We start from the raw sequence: 18,577 nt of genomic DNA, 5'->3' as shown, positions 1-18,577 counted from the left end.
TGTCCAGTCCAACACGGGCCGTAAACAGAACATGCACTTCGTCACATGATTCATTGCTTCTGCTGCTGAGCTGATATATTTCCGGTTCATAAATAAACACCGAGGCATCTTCAGATCCTTTCAGTGAAGCTACAAACAAGGTCAGATGAACGTATGATGTGTACTTTGTTTTCTGTGCTGGCCAGGCACTCGAGACAGGAACTAAACATGCACAGAGGACTTCTGTATTTCTGCACGTCACGTGTAAATAATATGTGGCGTATCACATACTGTGTCGTCATCGTCACCATTTATATTGTAGCTGAAGAGTAAACAGCATCGTTAAAGATCCACCTTGACAGCGTCGGATCAAACTTGGTGGAGTCGTGGCGGAAGAGAAGTCATCACTTTGCAGAAAATGTAATTATCTGTCCACAACTCCAGTTCACCTGCGCTGAATTGGTTTGTAACACACCTTGATCAGTTGAACTGAGGAGCAGAACCGCCTCATCAGGTCCAACGCGAGAGCAGCTCCACGGCTACAAACTACCCAGAAGGCTGAGTTACAGTCAGTCGTTTCTCTCTGTCCTACTTTCCCTCTTTTCGTCCTCCTCCTCCTCCTCCTCCTCCTCGTCCTCTCACATCTTCCCACCCTCTTACTCCATCCCGCCATTTCACTCCTCCGTCGCAGAAACAGGAAATAGCAGCACTGGTCCGATTGCTTTAAAGTGCCATCGATACAAATATGAACACCACCTTCTGGATGTATCTGGGAAAATCCAGCCGATGATTGAAAGATGTTCTGGCTGGCTTGGATGGATCAAAAATATTACAGTTCCCTCCTTGTTAGGAGAGACATTGATCTAGCTGTAAATACGAGAGATGCAGAGTTTCGTGTGCAGTCTTTGAATATGCAAAATGAAATATGAAATATAAAGAAGAAACAGCTGCCCTAAAATGAACAGAGCTCACGTTGAACATGCAGCGAAAGCAAACAAGCTTCCAGTTTTTTTTTCCATTTTCTCATCTCATTTCTGTCGACAAGCAGACCAAAGGAAAAAGAAGTGCAGCAAAACCAATAAAGCCGCGAGGTATTAAAGTGGTGACCACACATATACTAGATTGATAACATTTTCATTTTTTGCCTGCACTACAATTTTTTAACCAATTTCTTCTGAATAGGACTAAAATATGATTCTCAGGCAGGGGGCTTGATATGGTGACCTCTATGTTTACTGGCGCAGGTCCCACTACAGCCTCTATGCCTCTAAACTCCACCAGCTCATTCTCATCTTCATCCAATCAGAAACTTTGACTACTTGACTACAAGTGGTCAAAGTTTCTCTCTTTTCATTCAGCTGTCATTTCAGCACCGCGATCGCCGCATGACCCACCTCCAGCCCTGCACCGACTCGGCTCCGGATGCCTGGTCATGTCCCGTCGAACCGCCCAACCAGAAGCCCTTCGTGAGACGTCCCAACTTCGTGCTTGTACAGCTTCCATGGTGTTCTACTTCCTGCCGGGGTCTAAGCGCCAAAGTCTATTCCTCTCATTCCCAATGAATCTAATTATGTACTTATTCCTATTTGATTCCTAATAAGGAGTAAAGTATTAACAAGTAGACATTGAAAGTGAAAAGTAAAAGCCATGTTGTAAAAAACACATCCTTTAAATCCAATGACACTTTTTCTGCAGGACAGGTGTGCAGCGTCCAGACCACACACACACACACACACACACACACACACACACACACACACACGTGGAAAGACACGTAGCTCACAGAGACAGAGACGACAGACACAGAGACAGACAGCGAGGCAGACCAACAGGGACAGGACCAGCAGGTACGGAAGTACACACACACAGAAAAGTGACAGACACTGACGGACACATGAGACGGAGAGAAAACCAGAGTGGGAAGGTAGGGACGGACGAGGAGGAGGAACAGGCGAGGAGGAGGAACTCCCCTGGCTGCGAACCTGCCATGTGCAGGAGCGAGCTGCACCATCTGTGTGGAGACACAGATGGTTTACGCAGCACATCGCTGCCGCTGACGCCCCTGCAGATACACACCTAGTGCCACCGTGCCTGTAGGACATGGGGGCGGTGTCATGCTCCACTTCGCACAGCAAGGAAAACAGCAACCAAGTCTGGGAACGGCCACGCGATTAGAAAACAGATCGTAGGGTAGTTCTTTTTAGTTTTACAGTCAAGGATAATATAAAACTACAGCAGCAATAACAGCCGGGCCAAGAGCAATCAAACTGGACAGAACGGAAGAGTTAAAATGAAAGATAAACACGGCAGCATGTCCCTGCCACCACTCGTTAGCCTGCAACACAACATGACCCTAAACGGCAATGACAGCCAATGGCTGTTCTCTGTCATCAGGCCCAGAATCGCAAGCAAACACTACGGATGGAAATCAATTCCACACATTTAACAGAGCTGCAAACAATGAACCACGACGCACCCACCACCGTACCTGCCGCGGCCAAGGAGAGAGAGAGAGAGAGAGAGAGAGAGAGAGAGAGAAGCACGGGGTGTGAGGAGGAAGAGAGGACAAGACAGAGAGAACAAACAACACGAGTGATGTCATCGAGACAGAAGGCGGCGATGAGGACTGTGAAGGAGGAAAACGAGCGAGAGAGAGAGAGAGAGAGAGAGAGAGAGAGAGAGCGAGTGGGGTACAAGAAGGCCGTTAAAGAATGGCCAGGCAGACAGAGAGAGTGTAGTTGTTGACAGTGCCTCCGTGTCTTGGCGGTGCCAGCTACACTCTGGAGATGTCTTCAGCAGACACAGGGCTGCTCCGAACGTGACCTCTCTGTGTGCGGAGAACCAGAACCGACCGAATATCCACAGAGGAGGCGGTGGCGAGTGCTGTGGCGGCGAAAGATAGAGCCGCGCGTTTCCCCAAGAGCCTTTTCTTTTTGAAATACAAAACTTGTCATCAAACTGACCTGATCCCAAAAGCTCTCCCCCAATTAGTGACTGTCCAGTCGCGGCGCGCCGACCGTAGGCTCGCAGGGCAGGCCTGCGAAGATTAGATTTCGTTTACGTATTCGAGTGCTGTGAGCGGGGCTGCATGAGGAACAATACTCAATGCTAATGTATAGTGTCCCCAAAAAAAACGGTACAAAGTGAGTTTCTTTACTCTAACCTGATCCCCTGATGCCTGCAAGCTTGTCACCAACAGATGTACCACAATGTCAAGGCACATCATTAAAGGAGACATATTATGCCGTTCCTCTAGTGTATTATAAAGTTTTCTTTGTGTATGTAAAAGTTCTGCAAAGTAACAAACAAAACAAAGGTCCGAGGTAAAGGGAGCTCTTTGGCACAGAATGCAACATGGCAGGTAAAGTGAGAGCAGAGGCCGGGCCAGGAAGCCGTTGACCAATTACAACAAAGAGGGCCAGCCGGCCAATCAGAGCAGACTGGGCATTATCAAACCAATCTCTTGTTGATTATGAAAATTGATTTCTTTCGGGTAATGTGAAACATGCTACTTGCAAATACAAAAAAAAACATATTGTGTCAGAAATAAATCTGATATTGCATACTTTCCCCAATATTATGATACGATATGAGGACTAACTGCAAAGGGTCATGTGCCATTCAAACAGATTCACACCCCAAAAAAAATAACAGCACAGGAAAAATGGGGTAAATACAGAACGAAAACACTGCAACACAGTCTGTGTGTACACAGGATGTGAAATTAAAAGACAAATCTCTGTCATGTCAAGCGGACGTGCATCAGTATCAAGGTTGCCGTATCAGCGACTGGTGCAGTGACCATGTCAGACTAACCTTATCCAACAGTAAATATAATATATCAGAGTCAAAACAGTGGGGGAAGAAAAAGAGCATTCCTTATGCCACAGGAGCAAACTTCCTTCCTTTAGGTCACAGGCACGCTCTGCCTTGTGCCAAGGTCAACACCATAATATCATTAGAGCAGATCAAAACGGCAACTTGTCTATTGGAAAGATCTGCCCACCTGGCTCGGCGTCTCGGCTGGCGGGAAGATGAAACGATGACTCACACAAATAATGTTGGGGCGAACGAGGAGGAAGCGCGAACAATGTGAATCATCAGCGAGGCCTGGGAGGTCCTGATTGGCTCTGGAGGGGGAAACCAGACCAGACCCATCCGCACTAGGCCGGGTGCCCAGCGCCACCGCGGCGGGCAGGGGACCAACAGAGAGGCGCTGGTCGAGTCGAATGAATGAATGTGCCCATTCATCTGGGCAACAGTGCAGTCGGCTAGTCAGAGAGCGCGGATGCAGACACAGAGAAAGACTGGGAGGGGACGAGAGTTTTTAGGAGGACATCGTGGTCACGACTGGAAGGGTCTGGAGGAGCAAAGACTTTGAAAAAGACAGGAAGTTGGTTTGAATGAGATAATGATTTATCTACTTTGAACAAAAGGGGCGGCAGGGAAGCAGCAGCGGTCCGACCTTTTCGAGGAAGAAGCCTCTGTGGTGTTGGTGCATCTGTGTTTTCGTCTCTTAGTCAGAAAAACTTTCACAACTCAACTCACAATACAGATAGTTCTGCAAACTTTGGCCGAATAACTCTATATTTCTGTTTGCTGTACATTACTGTGGACCCCTTTTCTTTATTATTGTTGGGCCTTTGTGTAAATGCATGCAAACACTATTGGCAAATCGGTCTCCTAGAAACTATACTAAATACAACTAGTTTATAACGGCACAGCAATAATAGGAATTAGATTGTGACTTATCTTATGAGGATATGTTGTTAATCTTTTGCAAATATTTTCGATCCTGGACATAAAATGTTCTTTAGATGTAAAAAGGTTCACAGACATTTGTTTTCCACCCATATTTCAGATCTTGCTGTACAATATCAACGGAAGGAGACAACAGCATTATTGAACTTTTATATTGATATGTTTCTGTTACGATTAGGGGAAGAGTGTCCACTTTGGTGACTGTTGCACAAAGTGTTTATGTCTAACCCCAAATACCCAATAGTCGATTCAGAGAGCTTGTGCAACGACTATCGTGGTTAGCACGAATATGATCGCAGAAAAAAACTAAGTGGACAAACAATAACATTCACAAAATGGATAGCAGACGATCGTCCACAGACGCCACACGGATAATAAATGACAGATGTCTGTCATTATTTGCTTGGTCACAGATCTGACAAACTGCTGGGTGGGTGCGATGTCTGAGGAACGCCCAGCCAGCGCTGGTTGCTCCGAGCAACACCCTGCATCAGTACGTGGTAACACATTTCAGATGTGCGACTGGTACGGAACTTATTTTTCTGATGAATTCATGGAAGCTTTGGGAGTTTTGAGTGTTTTTAATACAACAACTTCTCAGATCCACATCATGTTTTATTCATGATGTCTGTTTATGCTCATTTCTATCTACTGAGTCTGACTTCTTGAGAGAATCCGTTTTAAATGCAGGAGATATCGGATCCTGTCGCTAAAATCTATGAAGTCAGACCGTCCTAGAGGACAGTATCACCATGCTGGAGTTTTTATCTGCCGGCTCAACTCATGTTTCCAGTATTTCTACAAGTTAATTTTCACATTGATCTATTATGCATGAAATTGATGGCTGCCTGCGAGGTAGAAAACAAATTAACAAAGTCACGTGTTGATGGATGGCAGTAACACAAAATACAAAACCTTATAGCACAGATTACCATCACAGTATCATCAATTTATTAGCTTCAGTTGTACTGACGCTCATCCGTCTCACTTCTACATGTGCCCGGGCTCAGAGAGGGCTGCCGGTCTGTAGATGGACAAGCAGCCCCGGGGGCGGCGAAGACAAAGACGTGGGCTAATTTTAGACATGCTGCAGCACAAGGCAACACGCCAGGGAAAATTAGCGGCAGTGAGATGACGAAGACGCATTTTGTAAGTCACCGGAATAGATTCATAACTCAGGCAGATGTCTCGTGTTCATAGCTGAAATGACAAAACTAAACTTTACACGTCGGGGGGGGGGGGGGTTTTGAGTCTCCGATGTGTTTCGATGAAGGCAGTGTTAAAAAGCTGGGTGTCAGTATGAGTGAGGGGACGGAGGCAGAACGATTTATAATAACTCCTTGTCCAGAGGAACACCTTGGTCCTGAAGATACAGAGGAGGAAAGAAGCTTTAAGGAGCTGCGAGTTGAGTGTCTTTATCTGCGCAGGGACCGGAGGCTGCTGGGTCAAGTGGGGCTCGCGGCTGCCCGGAGCAGATAGTGAATTTGAAAAAGTTGTGGGAGAGAGTAAGCAGGATCATAGGGCGGTGGGACCAGAAGACGAGTTTCAAGGAGAAGCTGGGTGTCCCAGTTCAATTCAGTAAAATCAAATCAAATCAAATTCAAGCGAGCAACCTCCACATGAACATGCAGAGAAGACAATGGGGCGATACTTCTTCTGTCTGTGCCCTGCAGCAAGACTGAAAGTCCACGAGGATACCAACAGAGTTTCTAAAAAAAAAGGATGAAAAACATAGAGGATACAGTTTTAGACTAGTCGAGGGAACGGATCATTCGCAAAATCGTTGTTTGTGCGGGGACTGACCACAGGTGGGCTATTTGGCCTGAGAGCAGAACGGACAGTTTGGAAGCAAAACAGAAAGAAAGAAGTACTTAATATTTGATGCGGCTATTCTGCTGGAAATGAACATCACTGCAGAAAGCCAGAGGAGCGATAGCTGGCCAATAGAAAAAAAACAAGTGTATGAACATACTAACAGTATGCAAGCAGTGCCAGTTGTGAAGCCGCAGCTCTGGACACAGTGTGCGTGGTAAGAGGTGTGTGTGACAAGGAAGCACACGGAGAGTAGGTGACACAAAGAACAAGAGCAAATTGGACAAAGCAACAAAGAGTGACGGGAAATGTGAGTCCATTTGATGAAAAATGACCAATCTGCACATTAAATCAATCACAGAGTTGGTACATCAAAAGTTAACGGGGGGTTATTTTTGTTCATTTCCAGCTCTGTGGGTTTATTCTAGGACTCCACTGGAGTAGCTCTGCATGATTCATTAAAAAAATAGAAAAGAAAAAAGAATCCTCTCAAACCTGTCTGTTATGCAACCCCTCTGTCGACCCTCTGAGTGATTGGCCGAACATCCAGAAGCCTGCGAGGGGGGCACCCAGGGCTTGTGAGCACCACCTCGTCCTCTTACCGGTGTGGAGGTGTGGACATAATTGATCGCAAATGGCAACTCCTCGACTCCGCTCGAGGCTGAATCCAGGTCCAATCTGAGGGAGGACAGCGCGGACATCCCCGGCAACAAGCGTTAGGGCACGCCGGCCATTCGCTGCTTATCGTGTGACATAATGCTGGATTTAGTCTTTCAATCACAATCTGTGCATAACATTTCTTTTCTATAAATGAGGGAAATGCTCTTAAATGCAGGCTGAAGTAAAAAAAACTAGTCCAGATCTAAATTTTCAATAATTCATTTCAGGCCTGTGCATCCAAAGCAACTCAATGTTTCAAAAATTCAGCTGCAGTACAAAACTCTTCATTCATCATTCATCTTCAACGATCAATTAAAAGATGCCAACATGATATGTGTCCCGTTATCGAGCCGTGACAGAGCTCCGATGCGATTGGTTGTGCTGATGAGAGAAAAGAAAAAGGGCAGCTTCTGATTCTATTAAGGCACAAGTCGTAGTTTTCCAACATGCTGAAGACATTTGTCACAAAGAGACAGCATCTGAATGGGGAGTATTGAAAGACGACCGTTTGGTTTGTGTCTCAGAGAAAAGAAAAATGAATAGAAAACACTAAGAGTATGAAGGTACATGAGGAAAAAATGTGGTTACATGTCATTTGCAGGTGAATTTGCTTGCTGAAAACTCCTCATCGTTCTGATCCGCACCTGTAACACAATCGCTCCACTGCTCATGTGAATGAGTCGTGGCTGGTTGGACTCTGTAGGCATTGAGTTTCCCCTCAAGAGAGTGTTAAAGTTCAGACAGGAACAGTAAAGTCAACAAAGCACTTTGATTTGGACTATTAAAACCAATGACTTGTGACTCCACTTTCGACTGCAGCCTTTTGACTGCAGCCTTTTGACTTCGCGACCGAGAGGCCGTATTTAAATCAACCCAGCAGCACCGGGCAGGAGACAAAGGTCAAATCTGCGTTCACTTTGTGTCCCGTTATAGCGCCACTCCGTGCCGGAGAGCACAGTATTAAATATTTGAATGACAAGGCACGCCAACAACAGATTGCTCTTGACGCAGCACAGATTTGTCCCGAGTGCCTCTCTGCTATTGTTCACTTTTTATTAGCGGCACATAGTTTACTTTGTCGTTTGTGAAGGGGCTGCTCCTCATTAAAGTGAACTGGTGACATCTGTGCAGCTTGATACCGCTGCCGTGCCTCTGTGAGCTGTCGTCCATCGAAAGACTCTCACGATCGTGTCGGCGCCGACGTTCGAAGAATAGTCTTTTTGTCCGACACGAGAGACAGAGACGAGAGACAAACTCGGGGGTCCGGACATGTTCCGTAACTTTTCCAGAGGCCGCATGTGAGAACGCCAGAGGCCGCACATGTTGCTCTGGGCATTTGTGTGACGGGTTCCCCGCTCCCCTCAGAAACAGCGAAGCGGCGTCTTTAATGATGAATCTCTGCGGAGCTTGTGCGAGGGGAGTTAGTACCGAACTGAACATGACAGCGTGGACCAGAAACAGACTGAATGTACAACAGAGGGCCCCTCAATGGTGAAGTGTCAACATTTAGCTGTCACATCGCCCATCTCTCAATAGACATTTCTCATTCTCAGTCATGTTGGCTCAAACAAAACTGGCCACATCTGATGGTGAACATGAAAGTCACTGAAACCAAGCTCAGACTGCGTGAGCTCTTAAAGTCGTCGGATGTTGTGCTGATTTGCAGATTCCTGTAGCATTCGCAGATTCTTTTTGCACATTTACAAATTTGATAACGCACACACGGAATGAGATACAGCACACACACACACGCACACACACACACACACACAAATAATGTTGTTACAGTATTGGCTGGTGAAAGTTCAAACGAGTCTAAATGAGCCTCCCTCTCTTTTGTTCCATCCTGCTCACAGATGACGCCTTTGGTCACCCCGTGCTGCGCTCTGATTGGCTGCAGTTGTCGCCGATTGGTCTGGACACATTTAGCCTGCTAGAAATCGAGTCGAAGGCGGCGATGTGATGGCGAGCCTCTGGAACCACGTCTTTTTTCAGAGTTCACACTCAGGCTACTGGTTGCAGACTGTCAGACTTTTTTAGATTTGCATAATTTGGGTTTCTGTTTGGCTCAACAGCATGGATTCGTCTTCCTTTTTAAAAACTGTGTCCCCATTCACAACACATTAGGAGACCCTGCGGGGGGTTTTCAATGGTGGAAAAAGAGTGTGTTTTCAGATTCATCCACATCATTTGGGGTCTTGAACACTGGGTTCAGTTGTTTGCTCGCCTCTGTGTATCCTGGAATTCGACTATCAGTGTCTGTCATCTGTGGCCAAGCCCTGTTTGCCCCGGAGGGCAGCAGCCATATACTGAGGTACACAGTAAGTCCATTAGACACTTATTTAAGCTGGAAATACACAACACTGCAAAAAAAAAAAAACCCAAAAAACACTGCACTTTGGATGTGTGTGTGCGGTTCGTGTGGTGACTGGCCGAACTTAGTTCGCCTCATCACACACACCGGAGCATCCAAGCAGCTTTGACAAGAGCTCGCAGAGACACAACTCACCGGACATAAGTACACAAACTCAGACGCACGCTCCCCCTATCGCTCTTGCTGGGACTCTGTGTGCTGTGTTCTGCCCGATCTCAGTGTGAGTCTGAGTGTGTGAGTGGTTGTTTTCCCCTTCTTGTTTTCCGGGCGGCCATCTCCGCGCAGCCTCGCCATCTGTTCTCCATGCTGTGGAACGCGGCGCTCCCCTCCGGCTGCATGCATTCAGAAATGGTGGCAAAAATTGCCAATTGGAGTAAAAGCTCGACTAGAGAAGTGGCTCGGACAGTTTTTTTTGGACACTTCAGTCGTTCAGGAAGTCGTGTGCTTTGTGATTCTTTTGTCCCAATGTGTGTTCTGTGGGTGGCGATTTACCTAAGTGTGCTTTTGTCTCTGCTATACATCGAAGTGTTACTCTCAGTCACCCATTTCAGGTGGAAAAGAAAGTGTGTTGATACTGTAGTTGTCTTCTCTCTTGGTCAATTTCACTACCCTTGGATATTTTGTTGCATTCATCATGTTGGCAGCTGTATGTTGTGTTCCCATTTTTATGTCCTCTCAACATGCTGATCATCCCATTAACACAGTTCTCCAATTAACACCGTTTTCAAGTTTCTAGGTCTATAAAGCAAGGGTGATGGTAAGAAGGAAAGACGCTGGTTGTGCATATGATCACACCCGTATCTGGACACGCTTACATTGGTCCATCCACCAATTCTCCAACACTTAACTGGGTCAAAAGCTGTATAAATGGTCCACACAGGCAAAAAGACTAGAGCATAATTGGTTGTCTGAGAATAAGTCTAAGGGGAACTTGCATGTAAGACGTGCTGTCAAAACACATTGGAAATTCAAAGTGTTTTATAGTTGTTGCGATAAAAAAAGTGAGAAACTGTCTGTCACAGAGAGGGAGGGGGGCACGGCCTTCTTTTAATCTGGGGATAAAGGCGCACATTTTCAGACAGACTGTCCAGGAAGTCATTCATAGTGTTGCACTTGGTTGTTCCCATAAAAACGAGGGCCGCCATAAATAAAAAGGAGAGCTACAAAGAGAGGCTCCTTTCTCTCCTCCACACACCTGGTCAATCATGGCGTGGAGCGGCTGGGAATGTGGGATTGTCCGTTTTTTCGGAGAGTATAGCAGAAGTCGTTGGACAGACGCACCTCATCTGTGACCTTCCAGCCAGGAGTTCAGAGGGAATACAAAGCAGCCCATTTAAGAGCAGAGCCACTAGTTAGATCTGATTGGGTTTATCTTAACCTGAACAGGAGGAACACACCTGGGAATGTGGGGAACTTCTGGGGTTTAATTCAAAATAGGAAGAGGATATTTGATCAGACACACACTTAGCAGACACAAACACACACACACACACACCCACACACACACAAACACACACACACACACACACACACACACACACACACACACACACACACACACACACACACACACACACACACACACACACACACACACACACACACACACACACACACGCACACAGACTCTGGAGGTCCACGTTGCCTCCCATCTGGTGAACCAGCAGTCCAGGTTGGCCTTAATGAGAAATAATGAGCCTTCACTAAATAACAACAGCTTGGACGGATTTCATCTCCATTTCACATTTTATTAGAAGACGACTCATTCACCGAGTTACACACTTCGTTTCGTCTCAAGTCAAAGCGACAGTCCGACTTCTAATTTTCTTTTTTCTCCGAGGTGCACTTCAATTTTCAACATCACTGACTGTTGGCACGTTTATTAGACATCACAATCAAACATTAAGCGTACTTTCTGCAGGGAACTGAGGAATGTCACTAAAAATCTATTCAAATTGGAAGAGGTCCTTTTCCGAACCATCTCCTCAATGAACATTTCAAAGCAAAAGGAGATTTATCACAATGTCTCGATCAATTCAGTGAGGGAATGAAACTCCTGGCTGCTCATTTTGACATTTTTCTCTCGTAAATTAGAGCAATAATGGAATTGGTAGGCTTCTAACAGCTGGCGGAGCTGTCAGCAAAAATTCTAGCAACTTGCATGTGTGTGTGTGTGTGTGTGGTTCTACACAGAGCAGCAGGCATCAAGTCAAGGAGTCCAACTGGCCTTGTACGATTTCAAGCTGGAGGAAAGAGAAGAAAATGTTATATTTTTGGAAGACAAGTACATTCTCTCTCTCTCTCTCTCTCTCACAAGCTAGAGAAAAATAGTTGGAAAGATACAGAAAAAGAGAGGCACGTGCAACAAAATATATCCATGTATGAGGAAGACAGGCAGTTGGATGGGTTTTTGAATAGATTATTGAAATATCTGCCAATCAGGAGGAAATACAACACGGAGGGTTGACATTGATACACAAAGATATACATATAATCAAAGAAGTGGACACATGTACAAACACACTGAAAAAAACAAACCTTGTTGTACAATTCAAGCAGCTCCTGGTGGTTAAACTCAACAAAGACATTTTCCTGGACCTGGAGAGAGAGAGAGAGAGAGAGAGAGAGAGAGAGAGAGAGAGAGAGAGAGAGAGAGAGAGTCAGAGAAGGTTAGGAGAGAGAACAAGCCACCTAACAAATGAGAAGAATAACTTCAGGGAAACATGAGAGCAACAGAGCCGAGGATAAAAAGGCAACGATAAGAGCAAATGCCTAAGAGTCATGACCGAGACTTATCCTCTCAGCTTCTTGTGCTTTCTATAAAAACCTTCATTAATTATTACTGCTCTCTGGCTGGCGCGTACTATCCTCTAAGTGTCATCCGTCAGAGTGTTTAAAAATACACCGAAGGCAAAGTCATTGTCCGCTGACACACTGTGGTGAAGCTCGTCACTCCTTCCCCTCTCGATTTGGCTTAAGTTAAAAAGAAAGTTGCTGCCTCACTTGCAGCGCTTACATGTCTAAACATGCACTAAACATTCTGACATAACAACATACTGTATGTAGAGATGCAACGGTCATTTACAGTAGAAGATTTGATCACTAAAGATCACTGTGCAAACAATTTTCTATTTGATATATTGAAATTCATACATTGAACATTTTTCAATTCCTAATCCTCAACAAAAATATTTTACTGTCTTGTCCATGTGATGAAAGCAAACAGATTCATCAAGCATACAAGGGAAAATATTTTTAAAATGATTGACAGAAAAACATAACATGTCAATAATAATGTAAAAGGAAATATCAAGAGCAAATTGTTAATATGTTGATGTAAAAAAAGGAAGAATTACATCAATTTTGTCATAATGGAGCAAATACAAGGAGTATATTCAGCATTATGACAGATAATGAAGCTTGAGTCTTGAAAAGCTGGAATATATTAAGATTTGTGCACACAGGTATTACGATAACAAATTTTAAGTCAGTTTTCAGATAAGCAACAAATTCTGTGACTGTGAATAAACTGTTTATTTATGTCAGTTTATTGTCAGACATTGTTTACTGTATCCCCTGGGAGCTTTTCGCTTTCTCTCTCTCCTCTCTGGAAAGATTACAGGCTTGAGAAACTATTTAGAGGAAGTGATGTTATTCAGAAAAAGATTAGAAACCAAGGGCAACCATCACTCGACTGCTATTATCATCATCATCATCATCATCATCATCATCATCATCATCATCACCCCATCAGAAACGAAGGCTGAACATAAAGCCACCCTCCAAGACCGGGCATAATGGCGAGTACTTTATCAACACCCATCATTGAGGAAATAGGTTTAATACGTGAAATACTCGGCGCAGAGTGAGAACGGCAGTGCTGGCGGTTGATAATAGTACTGAACTCCTAGAAACCGAGGAGAAGGAGGAGGACAGAAACAAGGCAGGATAATTGTGGAAAAAGTGAATGAAAGACAGACACAAGGAAAGACGCAGACAAACCAAACGAAAATAAAAGAAATCACTGCAGAAAGACATGCGAGTTGTTCTGATTGTGCTCCACAGCGCAGCTCTGCTCCCTGCAGTTCGGTGCTTAGAGACTAAATGGGGCTTCGGGGCTCGAAGCCGACTGGTTGGCTGGTGGGCTGTGTGGGCGGGTGGGTGGGCGGAAGGAGGTCATGTGTCACGGCAAATTAATAACAGAGATATTAATTAGAAGCAACGTTAAAAGTCAATATAGCAGAGCGCAGAGGGAAAATGTTATCTCTCGTCAAAACTCCCGACTCCACAGCGGCGCCGTAGCACGAGGAGAAGTAGGGCAGCCTTGAATTCAGCCGCCGCAGACGGGAATGCTGCAAGGATTGCCTCGGCACAACGGGTGATAGAGCAGCCTATTTAAGTGTTGTTGCCAGGTACTCAAAAATGCACATTAACGTTGTTCTACGAGGTGATTAATAATTCTGTCAGTAAACAAGGTATTTTGTCAGGAGATGTTGAACCAAGAACACATTCTGTGCTTGGAACACCACCGATCTGATTTACAGTTCACACCACTCCGTATTCTATTGATCGCCACCGTGGCAAACACTACAGTGCTGCATAGTTAGACGTCTGAGTTGATGGTCTTTGGTGTGCTGGGGTCACAGAAACAACCCCAGCTGAGTTGGAAAAAGAAATACAGAGGTATCGAGCCGGCTGAGCGGCCTCGGTTTACCGTCTGACAGAGGTGAGACGGGGGACAGCTGAAAAAAATCGGCTTCGGTGTGCAAAATAAGATGTCGATCAAAACTAAGCAACAAATGAAGTGAGGACAACAAACCAGAATGTGTTGAGGATGAAGGTGTGTTTGGTTTGTGTGTTTGTGCTTGTGTGAATGTGAGACTGACAGTGTGATGTGAGGAGAATTTCTAGGCACTGCTGTGTGTGTGTGTGTGTGTGTGTGTGTGTGTGTGTTTGTGTTAGAGAGAGAAACAGTGTTTTGTCCTGGGAACATATGCACAAGGGTTTGTCTGTGTGTGTGTGTCTGTTTGGCCCATCCCATTGTTCCTCAGGGTTGAGATTTTGCCAGGCAGTAACCCAACAAGGCTCTGACAGATCTGGGCTAACACTAATGGGGATAGGATGCATCAGCCTCATCATCACAGCCTCATGCTACCAGTGTACACACACACACACACACACACACACACACACAAACACACAAACACACAAACACACACACCAGTGTGTGCCTGAATCCTGTCAGGATACAGAAAACAGGATTAAACCAAGATAATCATGAATTCACTTGCATCTGGTGATACACTACAGTATATCATTACAAAATATAGGCTACACATCGAGGGAGATCCGACACATGAGAGAAAAATAAAATAAAATAAATCAATGACATTTCCTAAACCGATCTGTCAATACGTCAGTTCACAAACCAACGGTGGGTTGCCACTTGTTTAAAACTGTGGCTCGTCGGACGGCAAAAGTCAGTCAGTCACTTTTGGACTCAAAAATGAAACATATCCAGTCTGTACAGTACAGACCTACAATCCCCAGACGAAGAAGCCAACTGTCCTCAATGACTCACTGACATTTCCTCTGACAGTTTTGTGAAGTGTTTCAACGACTGTTGAATGGATTGCCATGAACTTTGGCACAGATATCGGTTCCGCCCAGAGGACGAATCGTAACAAGTCAGGTGGTCAACTGACAGTTTATTTGGGGCCACCAGCTTCACATTTAAAAAAATAGAGTGGCACAAATTTGGAACTTTTTACCTAATGCCCCCGGCACATTGATATTCATGGTTTTAGGGGAAATGTCTGGAGGACTGTTAAATGGTTTTCCAGTCAATTTGCGGCAGACATTCATGGTTTCTCAGATATGAATCTGGTCATTTTTTACTCACAGCATCACAGAGCTGCTCGACTGCAGATTGTTTGGACTAGTCGCTGTGCTACCTGTCAGATTCTGTCTCAATGTTCATTAGTTTGGCCCCGGTGGACTTTACAGCAGTGATATTTCCAGTAGTATCAGATCTACACTGAACATCTTGACTGCCAGGACTACAAAGACTAAATCCAAGTTGACCTATGACTACGGAGCAATAAGTAAGGAATTACCCTTTAAATAAACTGGAGCCAATCTGAACAACTGTAGTCAGAGAGCTGTCATAGGTTGACAAACTGTAACTGCAGCGCTGACGTTAACAGGAGACAGATTTGATAAGATTTAAGAGGTTCTTCTGTTGACCGGTTGAATCAATCAGTGTATTTAAATTGCTAAATAAGTGTTGGTTTAATAAGTGGTGCCTTTATCCCATGAAGTGGTTGCTGGTGTCATTAATATAAGTTTATATAAGACTGTATCGTCCGGCATCAGGCAGAGGTATTCTCATAGCACAAGAAATCTGAGTGAATGTACCTTTATGGATGCAAAAAGGGCAATCTTTATCAATTATTTGCTTCAGTGCAATAAAGCAATGCTTGGATTTGAAACATTCATCAAAGCAGTGGACTTCCTTTTTTTTTTTTGCTGCTGAGTGCTTCACAAAAACTGAACTTCTTGCTTTCTCCCTGTTAAAAGCAATGAAAGACAGGGTGGGAATCAGGTAAGGGAGAGTGAGTAGGACATGACAAGGGAGATCTACAAAAAAAAGAGAGGAATAGAAACAATAGAAATGAGAGGCAGCGTTAAAGCCAAAAAACGGAGAGACTCAATGAGACGACAAGAGCTTCAGCAGAGGAATGAAGATTTGCGATAACTCAAGAGAGATTATCACTCAGAGATTTCATTGTACGAAAAAACAACAACAACAAAGCATCTCCAACAGTGAAACTAAAAAGAATCCACTGATGCAAAGATATAAGTGTCTTACATCCAGAAATGTGGCTTCAAACCTGACATACAAACAAAGTTGTCTATATGTTCACACAGAGGGAGGGAAAGACAGATGGGGCAGCACAGTGGACTGTCTGCTGGGTGAAGCAATCTTAAAATATGCATGAAACAGTCCATACCAGACAGGGACAAAGTGAAGCAAATCAGGCTCAAGTGTCGACTACTAGCGCAAATCAATCTTCTGCAGTAAATAGTCAAATGATGTGCCCTTGTGTGAGAGTTGGTGTCCTGGAAAAGGTCGAGAATGTTTTGGGCTGTTCTGTATGTTTGCCCTGATCAACATTTAAAAAAAAACTCGGCAATCATTGTGTTGTGGGCTCTTACAGAGGTCCTTTATCTGTCCCAATACATATTGAAGACACTGGACCAAAGATCATAGTACGATAGCATGATTCTTTTTATCAATATTACATTTTCTTAGGCTTCGGAAATTTTGACTTTTATTTTATAAATTCTCCACTTTATTCTTCTTTAGTCTTCACTGTCTCATTGGACTTTTCTAGCTGAAGAGGACATTTAAATTCCTGTGCTGAAAGTTTCTGTAGAAATATGCTTACTTGCATGCATGTAGCATTTATCATGTTGGATTATTCATATTTCTATTTGCTGCTGACTCCCTCTTTTGGTCTGAGTAGACTGTTTCTCAAAGAGGATGGAAGAAGACGTTCAGACTGTTAATAACCCTCCATTAAGAAAACGCAAAGGGCTGCGTTGGTGTGGGTGTTTTGCTCCAGGTACAGAAGTAAGAGAATAAAAAAAGCGTCCAGAGTGAATAAATGAATTAATCAATACATAAATTATTTTGGAGGCTTATCGGACACCAAAATACTCAACAATGATTTATCATATACAATAAGACATGTTACCACTCTGTAAAGTTGTTTCAATTAACTAAACAGAAGAATATGCTTTTCATCTTACAAAGTCATCTTCCAGCTATTGGTCACCACTGGGAGACGTTACACTGTGCTGCAGTAAATTTGAAAGAACATCCAACTTTTTTCTTTTTTTACCAAAGCCCACATTGTCAGAACCCTTGCTGTGCACATTCAACGGAGCATATTGTCAGCCTGAACACGGACTAACCCAGCATGGGCGGGTTCATGCCAGTATGACGAACGGGTGCAGAGACTACAACTCACTTAGCCTCTTCAACTTCCTGCCCTGCAAACATTGGCAAGTGTGTTTGTCGGTGCACCCAGCCAATCCAGAGCCATCGCAGGTGGGTAATGAAAGCAGGCCCCTTCAGTGGTGGATAAATGTGCTTCCTCTGTGCTACCTGGGTGTCCACGGTGGGCTCTAACTTAAAGTTTATCACTTCCTCCAGAAATTATGTCTCATTCTCAACACGATGAAGGAGAAAAAATAGAAAAACAAATCTATATCTTGCTGGTAATTATTTAAAAAAAAAAGGTGTAATATTTTACTTTAGAAATTGACATATTCCACTTGGCATCACAAATGGCATTAGTGTTTTAGCACATGTACTGAATTCAATGAATTCTGTCAGTATGTAAAAAAAGATATACGCTGAATGCCAACAATGCATTTCATCCCTGCTCGAATAGAATGAATGAATATACACTGGTTTGTGTGTGTGGCGGTTCAGAATGGGAAAAAAAATATCAACCTGCTTCTGTCACCATGAAACCATGCAGCACAGCATTAAATCAGCATCAGAAGAGAGGGTTACTGTGAATTTGAAAGAATGGAGCTCACTGCTGATGCCTGGTTGTTGACTTTTGCCAACAAGTGAAATGCACAGCTGGATTTTGGCAACTCCTTACACCCAGTTCACCCTCCCCTCCCTGGTTGCTGTTCTACAATTTACACAAAAAAAGCACACACTCCTCTTTGTTTCTTTGACATCGCGACACATCTTAATTTCAGACGACTACAACCCTTGCTGGTGAACTGTTATGTTGCCATGGGCCCACATGTCTTTACATAAACACTGATGACCCAGGGACTGCTGGTCTATCTTTCAATCTGGTTTATCAATTTGTCAGCTTGCTCGAATGCTTCTCCGTCTGTCGCTCAGCTTTGCAGCAAACACAGCATGAGTCACGACTGCATCTCAGTTAGTTTACAATACAT

The 18,577-nt window shown here is 44.3% G+C and overlaps 1 protein-coding gene across 1 annotated transcript in view; it reads right to left on the bottom strand.

Moving 5' to 3' along the window:
* Nucleotides 1-11,313: 11,313 nt before the first annotated feature.
* commd10 (COMM domain containing 10) overlaps nucleotides 11,314-18,577 on the bottom strand; it is a 52,855-nt gene continuing 45,591 nt past the window's right edge. Inside the window, exons 6-7 of the mRNA XM_035640772.2 lie at nucleotides 12,125-12,184; nucleotides 11,314-11,829 (exon numbers count right to left, since the gene is read on the bottom strand). Coding sequence (XP_035496665.2) covers nucleotides 11,791-11,829; nucleotides 12,125-12,184 — 99 coding nt within the window. The 3' untranslated portion in view covers nucleotides 11,314-11,790. The remainder of the gene's footprint in view (nucleotides 11,830-12,124; nucleotides 12,185-18,577) is intronic.

Source organism: Scophthalmus maximus, chromosome 19, assembly GCF_022379125.1.
Source record: "Scophthalmus maximus strain ysfricsl-2021 chromosome 19, ASM2237912v1, whole genome shotgun sequence".
In the NCBI taxonomy this organism is placed as follows: domain Eukaryota; kingdom Metazoa; phylum Chordata; class Actinopteri; order Pleuronectiformes; family Scophthalmidae; genus Scophthalmus; species Scophthalmus maximus.
Note: the sequence above shows the minus strand (reverse complement) of the source record. Positions and strands in the feature narration are given on the sequence as shown.